Raw genomic sequence first — 15,295 nt, 5'->3', positions numbered from 1 at the left:
TCAATGGTCCCTCTTGCCCCTTCCCACACACAAGGGCACAGCGCCGTTCCTGCACATGGGGGCCCTGGCCGCCATCACTGTGCTCTCCTGGATCGTGGCAGGACAGTTCGCCCGCACAGAGCGGTCCTGTAAGTACGACTGGGCAGGACCTGCCCCCCTACCCCCCACAAACCCTCCAAGTGCCAGGCCAGCTTGTCCTGCCCTCACCTAGACATTACCTGGGTGGCCTGGGGATGAGGCGGGCCCTTCACTCTCAGGGTGGGAGGTTCTATTCAGTGGGTTCCATAGAGGGCTGCAGCCTCATTCAGCCTTGCTTGTTTCCTCTTCTGCATCTCTGTCTGTGTCTGTGTGTGAGTTAGAGTTCAGGGTCATCTTTCCAGCAAGAATGGGGACTGCCCCTGGTGCAGGGTCCCCTCAGAGCATCTGGGTCCTGACAGGTGGAGGGAAGAAGGGTCCCCCCACAAGCTGCCCAGGGCTCAAGTTTGGGCCTGGTGGGAGCCGAACGCTCACCAGGCAGTGCTCACAGCCTGTGTCTACAGCCTCCCAGGTGGCCATCCTCTGCACCTTTTTTGCCGTGGTGTTTGCCCTCTACCTGGCCCCTCTTACCATCTCCTCTCCCTGCCTCATGGAGAAAAAGGACCTGGGCCCCAAGCCCTCCCTCATCGGCCACCGCGGGGCCCCCATGGTGAGTGCCACCTAGGGGCCCTAACAGGTGGGGGGGGGGAAGGGAAGGGGAAGGGAATGGGATGGAGACAGAGAGGACATTCTAGGGGGAGATCAGCAAAGACTTATCTCCTTATGGGGAGGACCTTGTAGGGAAATGAATACATGTAATATAATAATAGCAATTTTTAGTCTTTTCAGGGAGTATGTGGGATGAATTGATGAAAAGCCTGGATAGGCTTAGATGGGAGCAGATCCTGAAGAGACCTGAAGGCATCTTGCTAATAAAATGATGTAACTTTTATCAAGAGGGCCCTGAAAAGACACAGGGGGTTTTAGGCCAGAGACAGACACTGCCAGCGTGTGGGTTAGGAAAGCCCATGAGAGAGGAAGCTGCTGGGTGTAGGGTGGAAGCGGGGCCTGTAGGCTGTGACCAGGCAGCAGGAGAACCCGCCAGGCTGTGGGGTCAGGAAAGAAATGGGGTGCAGCTCAGAGCCCACTGCTGAAGGGAGGGCAGTTCAACTGAGTTGAAATGGAGAGAGGAAGAAGTCAAAGTCAGTGACCTGCTCCTCCACTGATGCCCTGTGACCCCACAGTAGACCTTCCCCTGAGAGGACATACTCCAGAGCCAGGCTTTCTCGGCCCCTTGACAGCTGTGGGAGCATGGACCAGTTCCACCTTCTCTGTGTCAGCTTCCTCATCTTGTACCCTGGGCTAATGAGAGTGCCTGAGCTGGAAGGCCCTGTGAAGCAGGACTTAGCATGTGTGAAGTGCCCAGCTATGAGCCTGGTACACGTTCCTGTTATCTTGGGCAGGCTCTCCCCCTTCTCTGGCCCCAAGTTTCCTTACCTTGAACCTTGGTTCTCATAAGAGGCAGTACCACTCTCCACCCCCCAGGGGGTGCTTGGGGGACCTTGTGAGAGATTTTTCTTGGCAGTCACAATGATTGGGAGTTCCAAGGTGTCGCTGAATTTTATAGTAATCAAGGTGGCCTCACAAAGTAACCTTTAAAAAGAGGTGTTGAGTTTGACAGGGCTGCAAATCATCCTAAGGTCCTGTCCCATTGCGTGTGGTGGGCATTATTATGCCTCGTTTCTAGGTAAGACTCAGAGACCTGTGTCCCCGAGCTGGATGCTGGTGCCTTCCAACCACACTGACCACATTGTGTGCCAGTCCCAGCACCTCCTGGAGGCAACCAGCTGGAAAGGCCATGGCTTTGGAATTGGAGGGATCTGGGTAAGGGGTCCAGGTTTGCCATATGCTGCCTGTGCATCTCAGAGGACCACTTGTCCCCTCTGAGCCTCACGCCCCTGTCTATATGAGGATAGTTGGAAGCACAGCCTTCTTCCCAAGCAGCAGGGCCTGAGAGTACAGCTCCTCTTCTCTCCATGACTCAGATACCCACCCACCTGCTCTGGAGGCCAGGGAACAGGAGGGTGTACTAAGGCAGGGGAGGAGGGGGTAAGGGGAAGAAGTGAGGTGGCCCAGTATGTATTGTTTTTTTGGTAGAAAAATTTCTAACAATCACCAAAACAGAAAGAATAGTATAATGAAGAATAGCATAATGAATCCAATACCACTTTAAACATCTACCATTGTTTCTTTTTTCTACTGTAATATTTTAAAGTGAATCTGAGACATACATACTTCAGGATGTTTCTCTAACGCATAAGGACTTTTTCTTAAAACATAACCACAAACAGTGCTTTTATTATACCCAACCAAATTAATAATAATTCCTTAATATTATCTAATATTGAATCCGTGTTCACTTTCCCATTATCATCTCAAAAGTATCTTTTTACAGTTGAGTTGTTAAAAATTAAGATCCAAACGAGGTCCACATAGAGTACGTGGTTAATGTGTCTTCTAAATATCTCTTAGACCATAACAACCCCTCTCCCCTTTTTTCTATATGTAGTTTATTTGCTGAAGAAAGAGAGTCATTTGTGCTATAGAATCTCACACATTGTGTATCTAGCTGATTGCATTCTTATGGTGTTTCTTGAGAGTTGGCAAAGGTATCTGGCACAACTCCTCCATGTGTTACTGTGACTACACATGTATCTGTGTCTATACCTGTGAATGCCCTGCCCTCCTGTGGGAGGTTCTGACTCGGTCCACACATCTATGTGTGTGGTAAGCCCAAGTGCACATCCCTGTCTTGGAGATGGGTGTCCATGTGCCCTTGGATGTATCGCGGGCTCTGTGTGTGCACACATACTTTAATATTTGATTGGACTAACTCCAAAGCTTGGACTTTTAACCACAGTGGCTTGCCCACCTGAATTTGTGACAACCTTCTACACACACATACATACGCCTGACAGCAGAACCATACATGGGCTTAGGCCTGAGTCAGTGGGAGCTCTGAGATGGGGATTAAGAAGTCACCCTAGAATCCTGTATGCTTCTTGGGACCCTTCTAGAGTCCTACCCTAAGGCTGGCCAAGGAGGGCCAAATTTCCATGCTTTCTCTAGACGGCTACACCTAACTCAGGAAGACCTGCGTGGAAAAAAGCCCCTAGACAGAGAGTTTGCCCCTCCCAAATTCATTTTGTCTACCCAGTCTACCTTCTGCAGCCCCAGCCAAGGCAGGAGAGTGCAATGTTACCTCTTGGATGGTCACTCGTGGGAGGGCTGGCCACAGGACATTTACAGACTAGGTGAGTGTGAACTCTACTGAGTCCACGCCTCTCTCTAGATGCCTCTTTGTCCCACTCCACCGCTGGACAGGGCCTCACACAGCCCACTTGACTGGGAGACAGCACGCTCCCCAAGGCTGCTCTGCACCAGGGAGAGGGGAAGAAAGGAAACCGTGTTATGGAAACTGCTGACATCTGTTATCTCACCTATGAGTTTGATAACATTGACCCATTTTATAGCTCAAGGAACTGACATTCCAAAAGGTGACTGGGAAACAGAATTGCTCCTTGTCAGCTCCAAAGCCCCAGCCGTGCCAGGCTGCCTCCCAGAGGAGAGGAGTGTGCTGCATTTTGGGGAACAGCACGGCCAGAGGGGGAGAGGATGCGAACAAGCGTGTCTTGGTGGGAATGAGATCAGCTGTGGGGACCCTTTCCACCCCATCCCTCACTATCAAGAGTCCTTCCTCCCTCCATCTCCTAGCCCAATCTTTGGTATGGTGCTGACCCCCAGTGGCAGCAAAGGGCACGACAGGGTCCTCAGACCAGACAGAACTGGGGAGACCTAAATCTGCAACTCTCTCAACTGGAAGGACACTCAGTGAACAGTGACTCTACACTCCCAAGGGGAAAATGGGGGAAACTGAGGTCCATAGGAGAAAGAGATGCACCCAAGGTCACAAAGTTGGTCAATGGCAGAGTAAGGGCTAGAACCAGGATCTTCTGACGTATATGCTTTAGGGTTAGCAGTTGTCATTTATTAAGCACTTATCGTATATCAGGCAGCATGCTAGGGGCTTTTAATCCATGTAATGGTCTCAGAGATGGTCTTGTTATGTCTGTGTAGATGAGGAAACCGGTCACCCCTTTGAAACTGCCATCCTGTCTACTCTCTCCTCTCCCCCCGCGATCTCCACCTGGACTCAGGGTATAATAAGGGGAAAACAACATTTAGCCCCAGCCCAAGACTGCCATAAGGCAGAGAACTATAAAAAAGTCCTTCCGCCCCACATTTATATACATGAACACTAACCACCCCTGCCTCCCTCTCCCCCCCAAAAAAAGCTGTGAGGCAGGCATGATTTAACAGATGAGGAAACTGAGCTTCAGAGAGGTTGTGTGAGTGCCCAGGTCACATATCTACTGCTTGGAGGAGTTGGAATTGGGACCAGGCCCAAGATGGAAGATTTTCCATTGGCTGGGGAGGTGTACATCAGCTAGATCTCAGCTCTCCCCTCACCATACCATTCTTCCCCCAGCTGGCCCCAGAGCACACACTGATGTCCTTCCGGAAGGCCCTAGAGCAGAAGCTGTACGGGTTACAAGCTGATGTCACTATCAGGTAGGTGTTGGGGTTGGGAGGGTGGCACCGCCTCCCATCCTCACTGTATCCACATCTGATTTCTGCTAGAGAAACCTCAGGTCCTAGAGCCTTGGAGATGGAAGGGCAGAGGTTTGGATTATCCACCACAAGGCAGGCACCTGGTTCATGAAAATAAATCTTGTGCCAAACTCCAAGATATAAAATAAAGAAAAGAACAGCTGCTCTTGGTTCAAGCAGGGATGGGGCACTGGGACCTGGAGTCCTGCCACAGATCCACTTGAAGAAAAGACTAGATCTATGTGGCTCAGAAAGATGGAGCTCAAACTCTCATAAATGAAATAAGCACATTGCAAAGCAGTACGTTCACTGTTATGTCAATCATATTTTAAAAGACCACATTAAAATGATTTATACATTTTGTACATGTAGATATATGTGTATACTAGTATAAGGGGCAGGAGGAATCCACACCAATCTCATAACAGATTATCTCTGAGAGGGGGAGAGGGGCAGGGCTGCCATGGAGTTGTGCAGCTTGTGTATTTACCTAGTCTATATCATAGAATTATGTATCTATTAAAACTTTCTTGTAGATGGTGGTAAAATGCCTTGAGGAAGGGGGCACAAGTGCCTTTTACTGTTTCACAACATATAGGCTATTGGCAGCTGCAGTGGGGTAGACCAGATGGTGGTGCGGTAAAATTCGTCAAAAGGGCCTGTATTTGGACCTTTCTCATTATGGCATCACATGGAATGGGTTCTAAGCCAGGTTCCACCACTTACTTATAGACCTTGAGCTAGGTACTTCCCTCTCCCCAGCTTCATTTTCCCCATTATTAAATGAGGTAGCACCTACCTTCCAAGGTTACTAATAGTCCCAGCCCTCCCTCCCTCCCTCCCTTGAAGACCCCACCGCCCCGCCCCCCGACCCTCACAGAGAGCCTGGGGGAGTCACCCACCAGCCCAGTGCCCTCTTAGCGCAGAGATCTTGAGGCCCAGAGGGGCGGAGCCTGCCTGGGTCAGCAGTGGGTTGGTGTAAGTAGGTAGGGAACAGTGGGGGCGGGGCGATTATTGTGGGCAGGTGACAGCCCTGGGTGGGCAGGGACTCAGCGGCCCCACCCTCCTGCAGCCTGGACGGCGTGCCCTTCCTCATGCATGACACCACCTTGCGGCGCACCACCAACGTGGAGGAGGAGTTCCCGGAGCTCGCCCGCAGGCCCGCCTCCATGCTTAACTGGACTGTCCTGCAGAGGCTCAACGCTGGCCAGTGGTTCCTGAAGGTCTGGCTGCACCTGTCCCAGTCGTAGGCACAGAAAGCACAGGCAGGAGCCCCATGGAGTGAAAGGACCGGGGCGGCCATCAGCTCAGTGACCCCTCCTCCCCAAGCTTCCCTCACAGCCGGACTGATTAGTGGCCTCCTAGGGATCCTGCCACTGTAGTCCTAGTATCATAGTTGTCATTTCGTGTGCTGGTTCTGCCTCCCCGCTCCAAGTTTCTGGTGATAACAGTTAATAGTTAAAATTGTCAACTCTGTAAATCTCTAAAGGGAGGTTGGTTCTCTGGTTTGAAATGCTACTAAAAGTGAAATGTGCTAGGGTCTGGGAGATGTTCCAAGTAAATCATTCTTTTGGTAAAGAGGGTGTAGGGTAAGGAGGTTAGGGTTGGGCTCTACTAGAGCCCCCATAGGCCCACAGCTATCAATCCGCCTGACACACATGCACCAGTAGATACTGGCAGCTCAGAGGTCTCAGTGCTCAGTAGCCTGGAAGGCACACAGCCTTCAGAGGGCTGGTGAGGCAGCCATGTGTGTGTCCTTGTCTCTACCAGACGGACCCCTTCTGGACAGCCAGCTCCCTGTCACCCTCCGACCACAGGGAGGTCCAGAACCAGTCCATCTGCAGCCTAGCGGAGCTCCTAGAGTTGGCCAAGGGCAATGCCACACTGTTGCTCAACCTGCGTGACCCTCCACGGGAGCACCCCTACCGTGGCAGCTTCCTCAACATCACACTGGAGGCTTTGCTGCGCTCAGGCTTCCCCCAGCACCAGGTGAGGCCTGGCAGCCCAGCCCAACCCAGCCACACCCCAGGGAAGCCCTGCCCAGCCCCACCTCCCCCTGGACCCAGGCCTGGCAGGAGCAGGACTCCAGCATGGACTCCCCATGTCCCCTATCCAGACCTCAGCTTCCACATTTGTAAAATGGAGGTAGCATGCCCCTCTTTTCCCTGACAGGGTCATGTTTCTTGTTCCACTCTTGATCCTGGGGTCAAGAGTGGAACAAGAAAATCCTTTAAAATGTACAAAGGGTAGGAACAGGTCCAGGTTCTCCCAGACACTATTACTTCCGTGAAGCATTGCCCACATCCTTGTTGTATAATATTTGGAGATCACAGGAATCCTTCACCAAGTTATGATGCACACTAGATGCTGGTGGCCATGTGCAGAATTGCCGTTTGGGTTATTAGTCTTTGGGTTATTAGTGACAAGGATGTAGAAGGGAAGCTCGGTGGGCTGTTGCCAAAGCAATTCAGTCTTCCCCTGGGATCAAGTCTTCCCCTGGTGGTGATTCCTATATGTAAGCTTTCACCGTGTGCCAGGTCCCGTCCCTTTTAACCTTTTCAGGTGCCCTAGGAGGGTAGACATTTTAACCCTATTTACAGACGAGAAATCTGAGGCTGCCCCCAATGCCTGCAGGTCATGTGGCTCCCTAACAGGCAGAGACCCTTTGTGCGGAAGGTGGCTCCTGGCTTCCAGCAGACATCAGGCTCCAAGGAGGCAGCCGCCAGCCTGCGGAGAGGCCACATCCAGCGGCTGAACCTGCGCTACACTCAGGTGTCCCGCCAGGAGCTCAGGTGCCCACCCTACCTACCCTGGCTCACCCAGAGAAAGGCAGGACTGAGTTTCTCCATTCCTGTCACAACACACACAATACACACACACACACACACACACACACACACGCACACTGGACAGAGGACTAGAAGCACAGGGGCTTCTGGTTCAAAGAAGAGGAGTAGAGAGCATTAAGACAGACCTGGGTTGTCCCTGAGCTTGGCCCTCTGGGAGTAGAGAGTCCTTCCTTGGTGGACAGTTGTGAGGGTGGCATTAGGCTGTAAAGGGGACATGCTTTATAGGCTTCCCACAATGGACCTGGAGGCCCAGATCTGTGGGCCAACCAGCCTGTGTCCCCTGTCCTACAGGGACTACGCGTCCTGGAACCTGAGTGTGAACCTCTACACGGTCAACGCGCCATGGCTCTTCTCCCTGCTGTGGTGTGCGGGGGTCCCGTCCGTCACCTCTGACAATGCCCACACCCTGTCCCAGGTGCCTTCCCCTCTCTGGATCATGGTGAGTTGGAGGAGCAGAGAGCTGCCTGTGGTACCCAAGAGGGGGCAGGCTCCACACTTGGGGCTCTCTGGTGAGGTCTCAGGGTGCGGGGAGTGCATGGGGGTACAGGCTTGAGGCATGAGGCCTCTGGGTCTGTGCTAAGGTGCTGGGAGGTGGGAGGAACCCAGGCCCAACCCATAGGGAGAAAACATCACTAACGCCCCTAGAGAACTAGTTAACAACTACGTGGATTTTTGGTTTGGTGCTGTTTATTATATTTTGTTTTAAAGGAAAGGAAGGCATTAGAAAAACAGGGTAACAGGATAAGAATAGGGAACATTAAAATCTGCTCCGAGGTTATAGCAAATCGAACCATTTTCAATTGGTTGGCCGAGCACCTGCAGACAGGCCTAAATTTCAGTCCCAGCCCTGCCACTGGGGGACTTGGGGAGCCCTTGACCTCCCTCCTGTGCTTCCACTGCCAGCAATCTGAGGAGGTGCGAGGCAGATGGAAGGTCTCATTACGGCTAAGATGGTGCCAAAGTCAATGAATCAGATTTAGGTGTAGACGGGTAAGTCCATCCACCTGCCCATTATTCTTTAAAACTTCCAAAAGCTTAGCTCAGATGAAATAACACTCAATTAAATAACACTGTGGCAGCAATAACAATGAGCACATGCGAAATTTGGGGTAACAGGAATTGACCAATAGCAAGAAGGGTCCCCCACCCCACCCCTCCTCCACAGTTTACCTGAGGTCCAAGAGGTTTGCCGTCCTGCCCCTCTCCACTGTCCCTGAAGGGGAGTCCCCAACTCTACAGTGACACTTGTACACTTACACCCACATGGATGCCACACCCGCATGCCATGTCGCACTTTCACACTCCTCTTTCATTATTCCCCTCTTGCTTTGAGCCCCCTTAAGCACGCAAACCCTCCAGCCTTAACACAGACCACCTCTACCCTAAACACTGCACCCATTTCTTTTACACTGTACACACACATACACACACACCAGGCCCACAGTGCCCACTCTTCCAGGTCCTTCCCTGCCCCTCCCCAGTGGTAACCGGGGCCCTCCTGCCCATGGACCCTTACTCTGGAGCCTGGTGTGGACCGGCCATGACTGGAGGCTGGCCTTGGGCCATCTCTCCACAGCCCCCGGATGAGTACTGTCTCATGTGGGTCACCGCCGACCTGATCTCCTTCATCCTCATCACTGGCATCTTCGTGCTCCAGAAGTGAGTAGGCTCTGACCACATTCCACAACCTTCCCTGCCCCAAGACAGGCCCCACCCCAGCCAGGTGACCCTCCTCCTGAGCCAGGAGGCCTGACCATATGGCCTGTGCAGGAGAGAAGGAGGACTCTCAATGGCCCCCCAGCCCATCCTCCTCAGCCAGAGCTGGGTGGCTTCTGGAATGAGCACCCAGCTGGAGCCCAGAGACATCTGCCATGATTTGCTTTGTGGACTCTGGCGAGTTTCAGCTCAACTGTTACCCAAGGCCATGGGTTCCCACCAGCACTGGGTCATGCCATACTGGAGACCTCCCTACCCCTCAGGACAACAGTTGGGATGGTGGTTGCAGTGGGGAGGTGGGGGTGGCCCAAGGGATGGTTCAGGGCCAGGCTGGGATCCCAATCCAGCCATGAGCCAACGGGAAGGGGTTTTATTCTTGACTGACGTTCTCTCTCTGTCCCATACTGCTCTGACCCGGCGCATGTCCCTCCTCTCTCTCCCCAACCTCCCCCTCTCTGCTGCACTCTGGCATCTCACAGCTATCACTTGATCAGGTAATTCTGGTGTGGTCTTCCTCCTCCTGTTCCTCTTTCTCCCTCCTCCTTGCCACCCCTTTCTCCAGTTCCTCTGAAAACCTGCACCAAGCCCTGTGCCTGGGTCAGGCTCCCTCACCATCACCCTCCCAGATACCTCACTCGCCTGAAGTCTCCTCCCCTCGCCTGCCATCCTCCCTTCTCTTCCCATCCTGCCATGTGTGCCCCTCTGCTCTCTGTTCCTCCTGCTATTTCTGCAGATGGGGAACCAGTGTTTCCTTGCAGGTTGCTGTCCTGGCCTCAGTTACCAAAGCATCTTTCTCTGGGGAGGGGGCTCTGCCTGGGCACCCTGTCCCCAAGTCTGTCACTTGCAGGGCCTTCACTACTGCCCAGCACGTGCCCTACTAAGTTCTGTCTCTCCTTTCACATCTGTCACCTTCCCCTTCTCTGAGTTTGCCTGTCCCATAGCTCTATCTTTCTCTGTATCTCAACTCTTTTTCACTTTGTCTCTGACTCTCCCCATACACACAGCCTCCCTCACTTTCCCCTGGGGAGGGCCTCAGAGTGGTTGAGCTTCCTGTCCTAGATGTGCCTGGCTGCAAAGACCCTTGGTCAAGTGCCTTGGGCCCTCCTGGGTCAGGAGGCTTCACTGACCAGCTAGTAGGAGAAACTCTGTGCTCTTTGGCCATGGGACTGAGGCCAGTGAAGGGGCATTTACCCAATCTTTCCCCCATTCTTAGTCGGCAGACATGTGCTGGCTGGTGCTGTGCTGGGCCTGCAGCAAGGCCTCAGGCCTTCACACAAGAGCCCCAGTGTACTGTGCAGGCTGGCCCTTGATGGCCCAGGTCCTGGGACAGACATGCTGGGCCCACTAAATATACAGCCAAGACAGTATCATTGTCTTCCGGCTGGGGCGGGGCAGGAGAGAGTGGGGATGTCAAGAAAGGCCTGATGGAGAAGGGGACCCTTGGGTCTCATGCTTCCATTCATTCACTGAACAAATACTTAGGGCCCCCACCCCCGCCATAGCAGGCCTTGAGTGGTGTCAGGGACACAGTGATAAAGAAGAGAACTAATCACAGCCCTCAAGGATGTGTAGGGCTCTAGCCTAGCCAGAGCGCAGGCTGCCTTCCCCCTCTGCTTCCTGCTTTCCCGTCTGTCTGCTCTGTTCTTCCACCCATCTGCCTGTCCGTCTGTCCATTTCTGCTGCACTGACCCCATCTGGAAACTACTGATTTCTCATGGAGTCTGGACTCCCTCCATCCCCCACAGCAGGGCTCAGCGCCCTGGGGAGTTGGGCCCTTGTTTCCAAGCTGACCCTTGCTTCTCTTGGTGGGAGTCGGGGTGGTGGTCCAGTGAATCCTTCTGACCAGGTTGCAGGAAAAGTCTTAAGTTCAGAAGCCAGGGATTTGGGGCTAGTTCAGAGAAACTACAACAGGAAAAATAGTGCCCAGTTCTGCCTGGCTCCTGCATGCCCTGGGCAGCCCCACTTCTCAGCCCACTTAATTTTATACGCCCCCACCCCGGCCTTGCCCCTGCCTTGACCATCAGAAGGATTAATGCTCCAGCTTTTCCCTCCCCATTAAAGAATATATGCCCTACTCTTCCAGGGTTGCTGGAACAGAGTAACAGCATACTCAACCTCAAGTCACTCTAATGCCCTTGGCCCTGAGTCTGACCAGTTCTGAGCAAAGCCCCCTGCCATCTCCCCTCACCTTCCTGCTCTCTTCCTTCAGTTCCTCTCTGGGGTTTCCCTCTGGCTTCACTCAGCCTAGTCATGATGGTGGGTAAGAGACAGCAGCTGCAATTCCCCAAGATTGGTGTGTACCCCAGGGCAGGTCAGCAGAGTCATGTCTGCTGAGTCCTCCCCCACCCCAAATTCATTCCATCCAAAGAGCCAGGTGTGTAACTGAGGGCACCTGAGACAACTAACCAACCCCAAAACATCTTCTTGGGCAAGTGGAGCTGACCTCAGGTTCTGGAGGTAAGAGGGAGGCAGGAGACTCAAATTCAAGCCCCAGCTCCACTTATCCCTGGGCCTCAGTTCTCCCATCTGTATAGTCAGAAAAGAGTCTTGCTGGTCTCTCAGGCCAAATCCAGAGAGGCTATGGAAGTGGGCAGGATCCCTGCTCCAGGGAAGGACCTGATGCCCACGGGGCCATCTCTGCAGGTGGCGCTTGGGTGGCATACGAAGCTACAACCCCGAGCAGATCATGCTGAGCGCAGCAGTGCGCCGGACCAGCCGGGACGTCAGCATCATGAAGGAGAAGCTCATCTTCTCAGGTATGCGGCCATGTGGACAGGCACTGGGCTCCCTGGTGTCCCACAGCCCTCTGGCCACCCTGGGGAGCTCCTGGAAGAAAGGACCAGTCCAAGGGATCCCCAAACCCCTGTACAGTGCATGGCTCAGAGAAGTCAGAAGGGGCCAGCAGAATGAATGGAAAGCAGGAGGCCCGCCCCTAGGCCTGGCAGGTTCTGCCCATCCAGACCCCCCGCCTCTCCTATAGTGCCAAAGGCCATTCACTGACCATCTTCTGAGTGCAGGCTCTGAGGAGTCAGTCACAGTCCTCATCCCCTGCCCACTCCAGGTTAAGAGGTCCTCTCAGTGACCCTCAACCCCATCAAAGCACCCTGAGTCCCCTCGGGATGGGCTCAGCTCTACTCAGCAGTCCTTTCCTGAGCCTCGACTCTATGTCCAGTGCTATGCCAGGCACTGGGAACACAGAAGCCCAGACCCCACCCCTATCCTCAAACTATACCAGATGATGGAGGCCAGCCACAGTGACAGTACAGGATGTGATGGGGCCAAGGGAAGCAGGGGCTTGGGGGGCTGTGAGGAAGCCCCATTCCAGCTTAGGGGGATCAGGGGAGGCTTTCAGGAGGCTGCAATAACAGAGATGAGAGGAATTAAGCCAGATTTTAAGAAAAGGTGTTGCTGGGGAGGTCATTCCCAGGAGAGGGACCAGTATGTGCCCTAAGGAAAGAAAACACATGGATGCCAAGCTCAGGAGGATGCAGATGGTTTTCTGTGGCTAGAAGGTAGAGTTCCAGGATGGAGTAGACACCAAGGGCCTTGAATACCAAGCTCAATACCAAACCTGAACCCAGTGGTTTCATCAGCTTCCAATCGCCTAACCAGGAGTTGTTACAGGATACCCTTCCCACAGCATCTGCCAGCCATCCTCGTTACCCCTCACCTGTCCCCACTCACATTCTCCTTCCCTCTGGCCCAACAGAGATCAGCGATGGCATGGAGGTCTCCGACGAGCTCTCTGTTTGTTCAGACAACAGTTATGATACGTACGCCAACAGCGCCACCACCTCTGTGGATCCCCGAGGGATTGGCAGCCGTGCCAAGACCATTACAGACCGGAGTGGCCGTTAGCTGAACACTTGTCTTCCCAGGCTATACCTAACATGGAGACCGGGGATCCCAGGAGAGCTGGCAGAAGTGTGTCTGGACTCGGAGTGCTCTGGGAGCTGGCTCCATGGCCTCCTTTTTGGTTCCAGCCCCTTGTCTGCCATGGCCTCTCTTGGAAGGGGCACCACTCTCCCCTGAGGCCCAGCAGGGCCAGGACTCCAGCTTCTCAGATGCCCCTGCAGGCCTGGGGCACCTTCTCCTGGGAAATGGTGGGCCTGAGGCCTAGTCCTCCCCTGAGGGCCCTCCCTTGTATCCTGACCTAGAAGTTTTGATGGGTCACTGGGCCATGCCATGCCTCCTGTGGCAGTGGAGGCTGTCAGTGCCCACATGTGACCATTGTCCTATCTGTGCTGTGAGGCAGCTGACTTCTCTGAGTTACTCCTCTCTCGAGGGCCTGGGCTGAGCCTCTGCCCCCAGCAGCTCTACTCTTCATGTCAGTCTCAAAGCACAAGAAGGTTCAGCTCAGGAGGAAAGCATGCTACAGTGGTGGATACCTCTCATGACTCTACTGGTCCTGCCTCAGGAAAGGGCCTGACCCATGTCCTCTAGGAGCAGCTGGAGATGACCAGAAGAGCAGGCTCAGGGCTCAGTCCCATGCCCAAGTGTCCAACAGGCCTCTGGGGCAGAGTGGCCTGGAGGCCCTGGAGATCCACAGACTGACATGACCTCAGTTCTCAAGTTGGCCACAGGGCAGGAGCCACCTGAGAAAAGTGCTTTGGGCATGGTCAAGGGTTGGTGTGTGGCCCAGGAGGCCTGCAGTAGAGGGAGCCTGAGAGGCCTTGGCCAAGGTGATTAAAGCTGCCATCTTGACATATGTCATCTCTTAACTGGCAGTGGGAGGGTGGGAACAGAACTTGCTGGGTTTGAGATTCAGTCTTGCCCCCATGATTTGAGGAAGAGCCATTTTCAGAAATGAGGAGAGTAGCAGGGTAGGTGAGTCCCTCTCCCATATTACCAAGGCTCCAAGGGTTTCTTGACAGCCCTGGGGTTGGGTACCAGTATCCCTGTATTTGGCTGGGGGAGACAGTCTTTGAGAGGCAAAGTGACCAGCCAAGGCCACATAGTTCAGTACAGGCAAAGCCAGAATCTCACCCAGGCTCTGGCCCTAGAATGTGCACATGCCTTCTGTTACCAGCTGGGAACGGCACAGCAGATGGGGAGGCCTCCTGGGCCTGAATGTAAGGGTGGGCAATGGGACCAGGAGGTCCCTTCACAGCCACATGGAGGCTTTCTGAAGTTCCTGGCTTATGGAGGGACAGGCCCTCAGCCAGGAGATGCCTTTCCCCCATGGCAGAGGTTTGGCTTGGACTTCGCAAGGTTTTGGACGTGACTGAAGGGGGCCCACACCATTCCTGGTACAGTGGGGTGTCTCCTAGCTGAACGCCCAAATACAGCCCGAGACCACAGTTGTCCTTTCCTGTCTTTCAGTCGTTGGAGCTCTGCACTCCGTGAAGGTCAGTGGCAGAGTAGGGCAAGTCTGTAACTCCCATCTTTATCCTGAGAGTCTCTGTGGTCTTGGGTGTGTCCTAAAGGGGGAGGAGGGAAGCTGAACCCTGGCACCAGCCTGCATTAAATAAATGCAGTGCTTCCTGGGAGCCAAGGGATGTATGTGTCTCTTTTCCCAACAGGGATCTTCTGGATAGAATTCTTGGGATCTGAGTCATTCTGGCACCTTCTTGAAAGAAAGGAAGAGAAACCTTTCCCAAATGTTGGAACCCAGACGTGACCCCCACATTAACCTATAGGACTGCCCCTCAGGAACTATGAAGGATTCACCCCTCCTTTCCCTCTACTAAGCATCTGCCAAGTGCGTCCCTTACTGGGGCAGAGGTCAGCTCCTGCTTCTCCCTGGGCACAAGGGAATATAAATGAAACCTGGAATGGCTGGGTCAGGGGTCAGGTGGGGTACACTGCCCTACCCAGAATGCCCCAACTCCTCTCCAGCCTTTGGCAGGCCAACCAGGAAAGTGGATCTGCTCTACCATGCCAACCCCTCCCTGTCCAGTCAGTACCCTTGGCCAGGATGTCCCAGGCTCCTGGCCAGACTTGGGCAACTTGAGACATCCTGGAGTCTTCAGGAAGGGGTAGATGGGGCTGGGAGTTCTAAGTGGAAGAGCCAGAGTCCCACATTGTACCCCACTCCCCACTCC

At 53.7% G+C, this 15,295-nt stretch overlaps 1 protein-coding gene across 13 annotated transcripts in view; it reads left to right on the top strand.

The window, feature by feature from the left end:
- GDPD5 (glycerophosphodiester phosphodiesterase domain containing 5) overlaps positions 1 to 14,740 on the top strand; it is an 85,553-nt gene extending 70,813 nt beyond the window's left edge. For 8 of the 13 annotated variants that reach the window (XM_039848066.1, XM_039848062.1, XM_039848071.1 and 5 more), the window contains 10 exons: positions 35 to 128; positions 540 to 685; positions 4,565 to 4,647; positions 5,759 to 5,909; positions 6,457 to 6,675; positions 7,321 to 7,478; positions 7,827 to 7,974; positions 9,112 to 9,194; positions 11,895 to 12,007; positions 12,961 to 14,740. In XM_039848066.1, coding sequence (XP_039704000.1) covers positions 35 to 128; positions 540 to 685; positions 4,565 to 4,647; positions 5,759 to 5,909; positions 6,457 to 6,675; positions 7,321 to 7,478; positions 7,827 to 7,974; positions 9,112 to 9,194; positions 11,895 to 12,007; positions 12,961 to 13,109 — 1,344 coding nt within the window. In that variant the 3' untranslated portion in view covers positions 13,110 to 14,740. The remainder of the gene's footprint in view (positions 1 to 34; positions 129 to 539; positions 686 to 4,564; positions 4,648 to 5,758; positions 5,910 to 6,456; positions 6,676 to 7,320; positions 7,479 to 7,826; positions 7,975 to 9,111; positions 9,195 to 11,894; positions 12,008 to 12,960) is intronic. The other 5 variants (XM_039848073.1, XM_039848074.1, XM_039848067.1 and 2 more) reach the window with 4 other exon arrangements.
- Positions 14,741 to 15,295: the final 555 nt, after the last annotated feature.

This window comes from Pteropus medius, unplaced genomic scaffold (assembly GCF_902729225.1).
Source record: "Pteropus medius unplaced genomic scaffold, Ma_sr-lr_union100, whole genome shotgun sequence".
Lineage (NCBI taxonomy): Eukaryota > Metazoa > Chordata > Mammalia > Chiroptera > Pteropodidae > Pteropus > Pteropus medius.
Note: the sequence above shows the minus strand (reverse complement) of the source record. Positions and strands in the feature narration are given on the sequence as shown.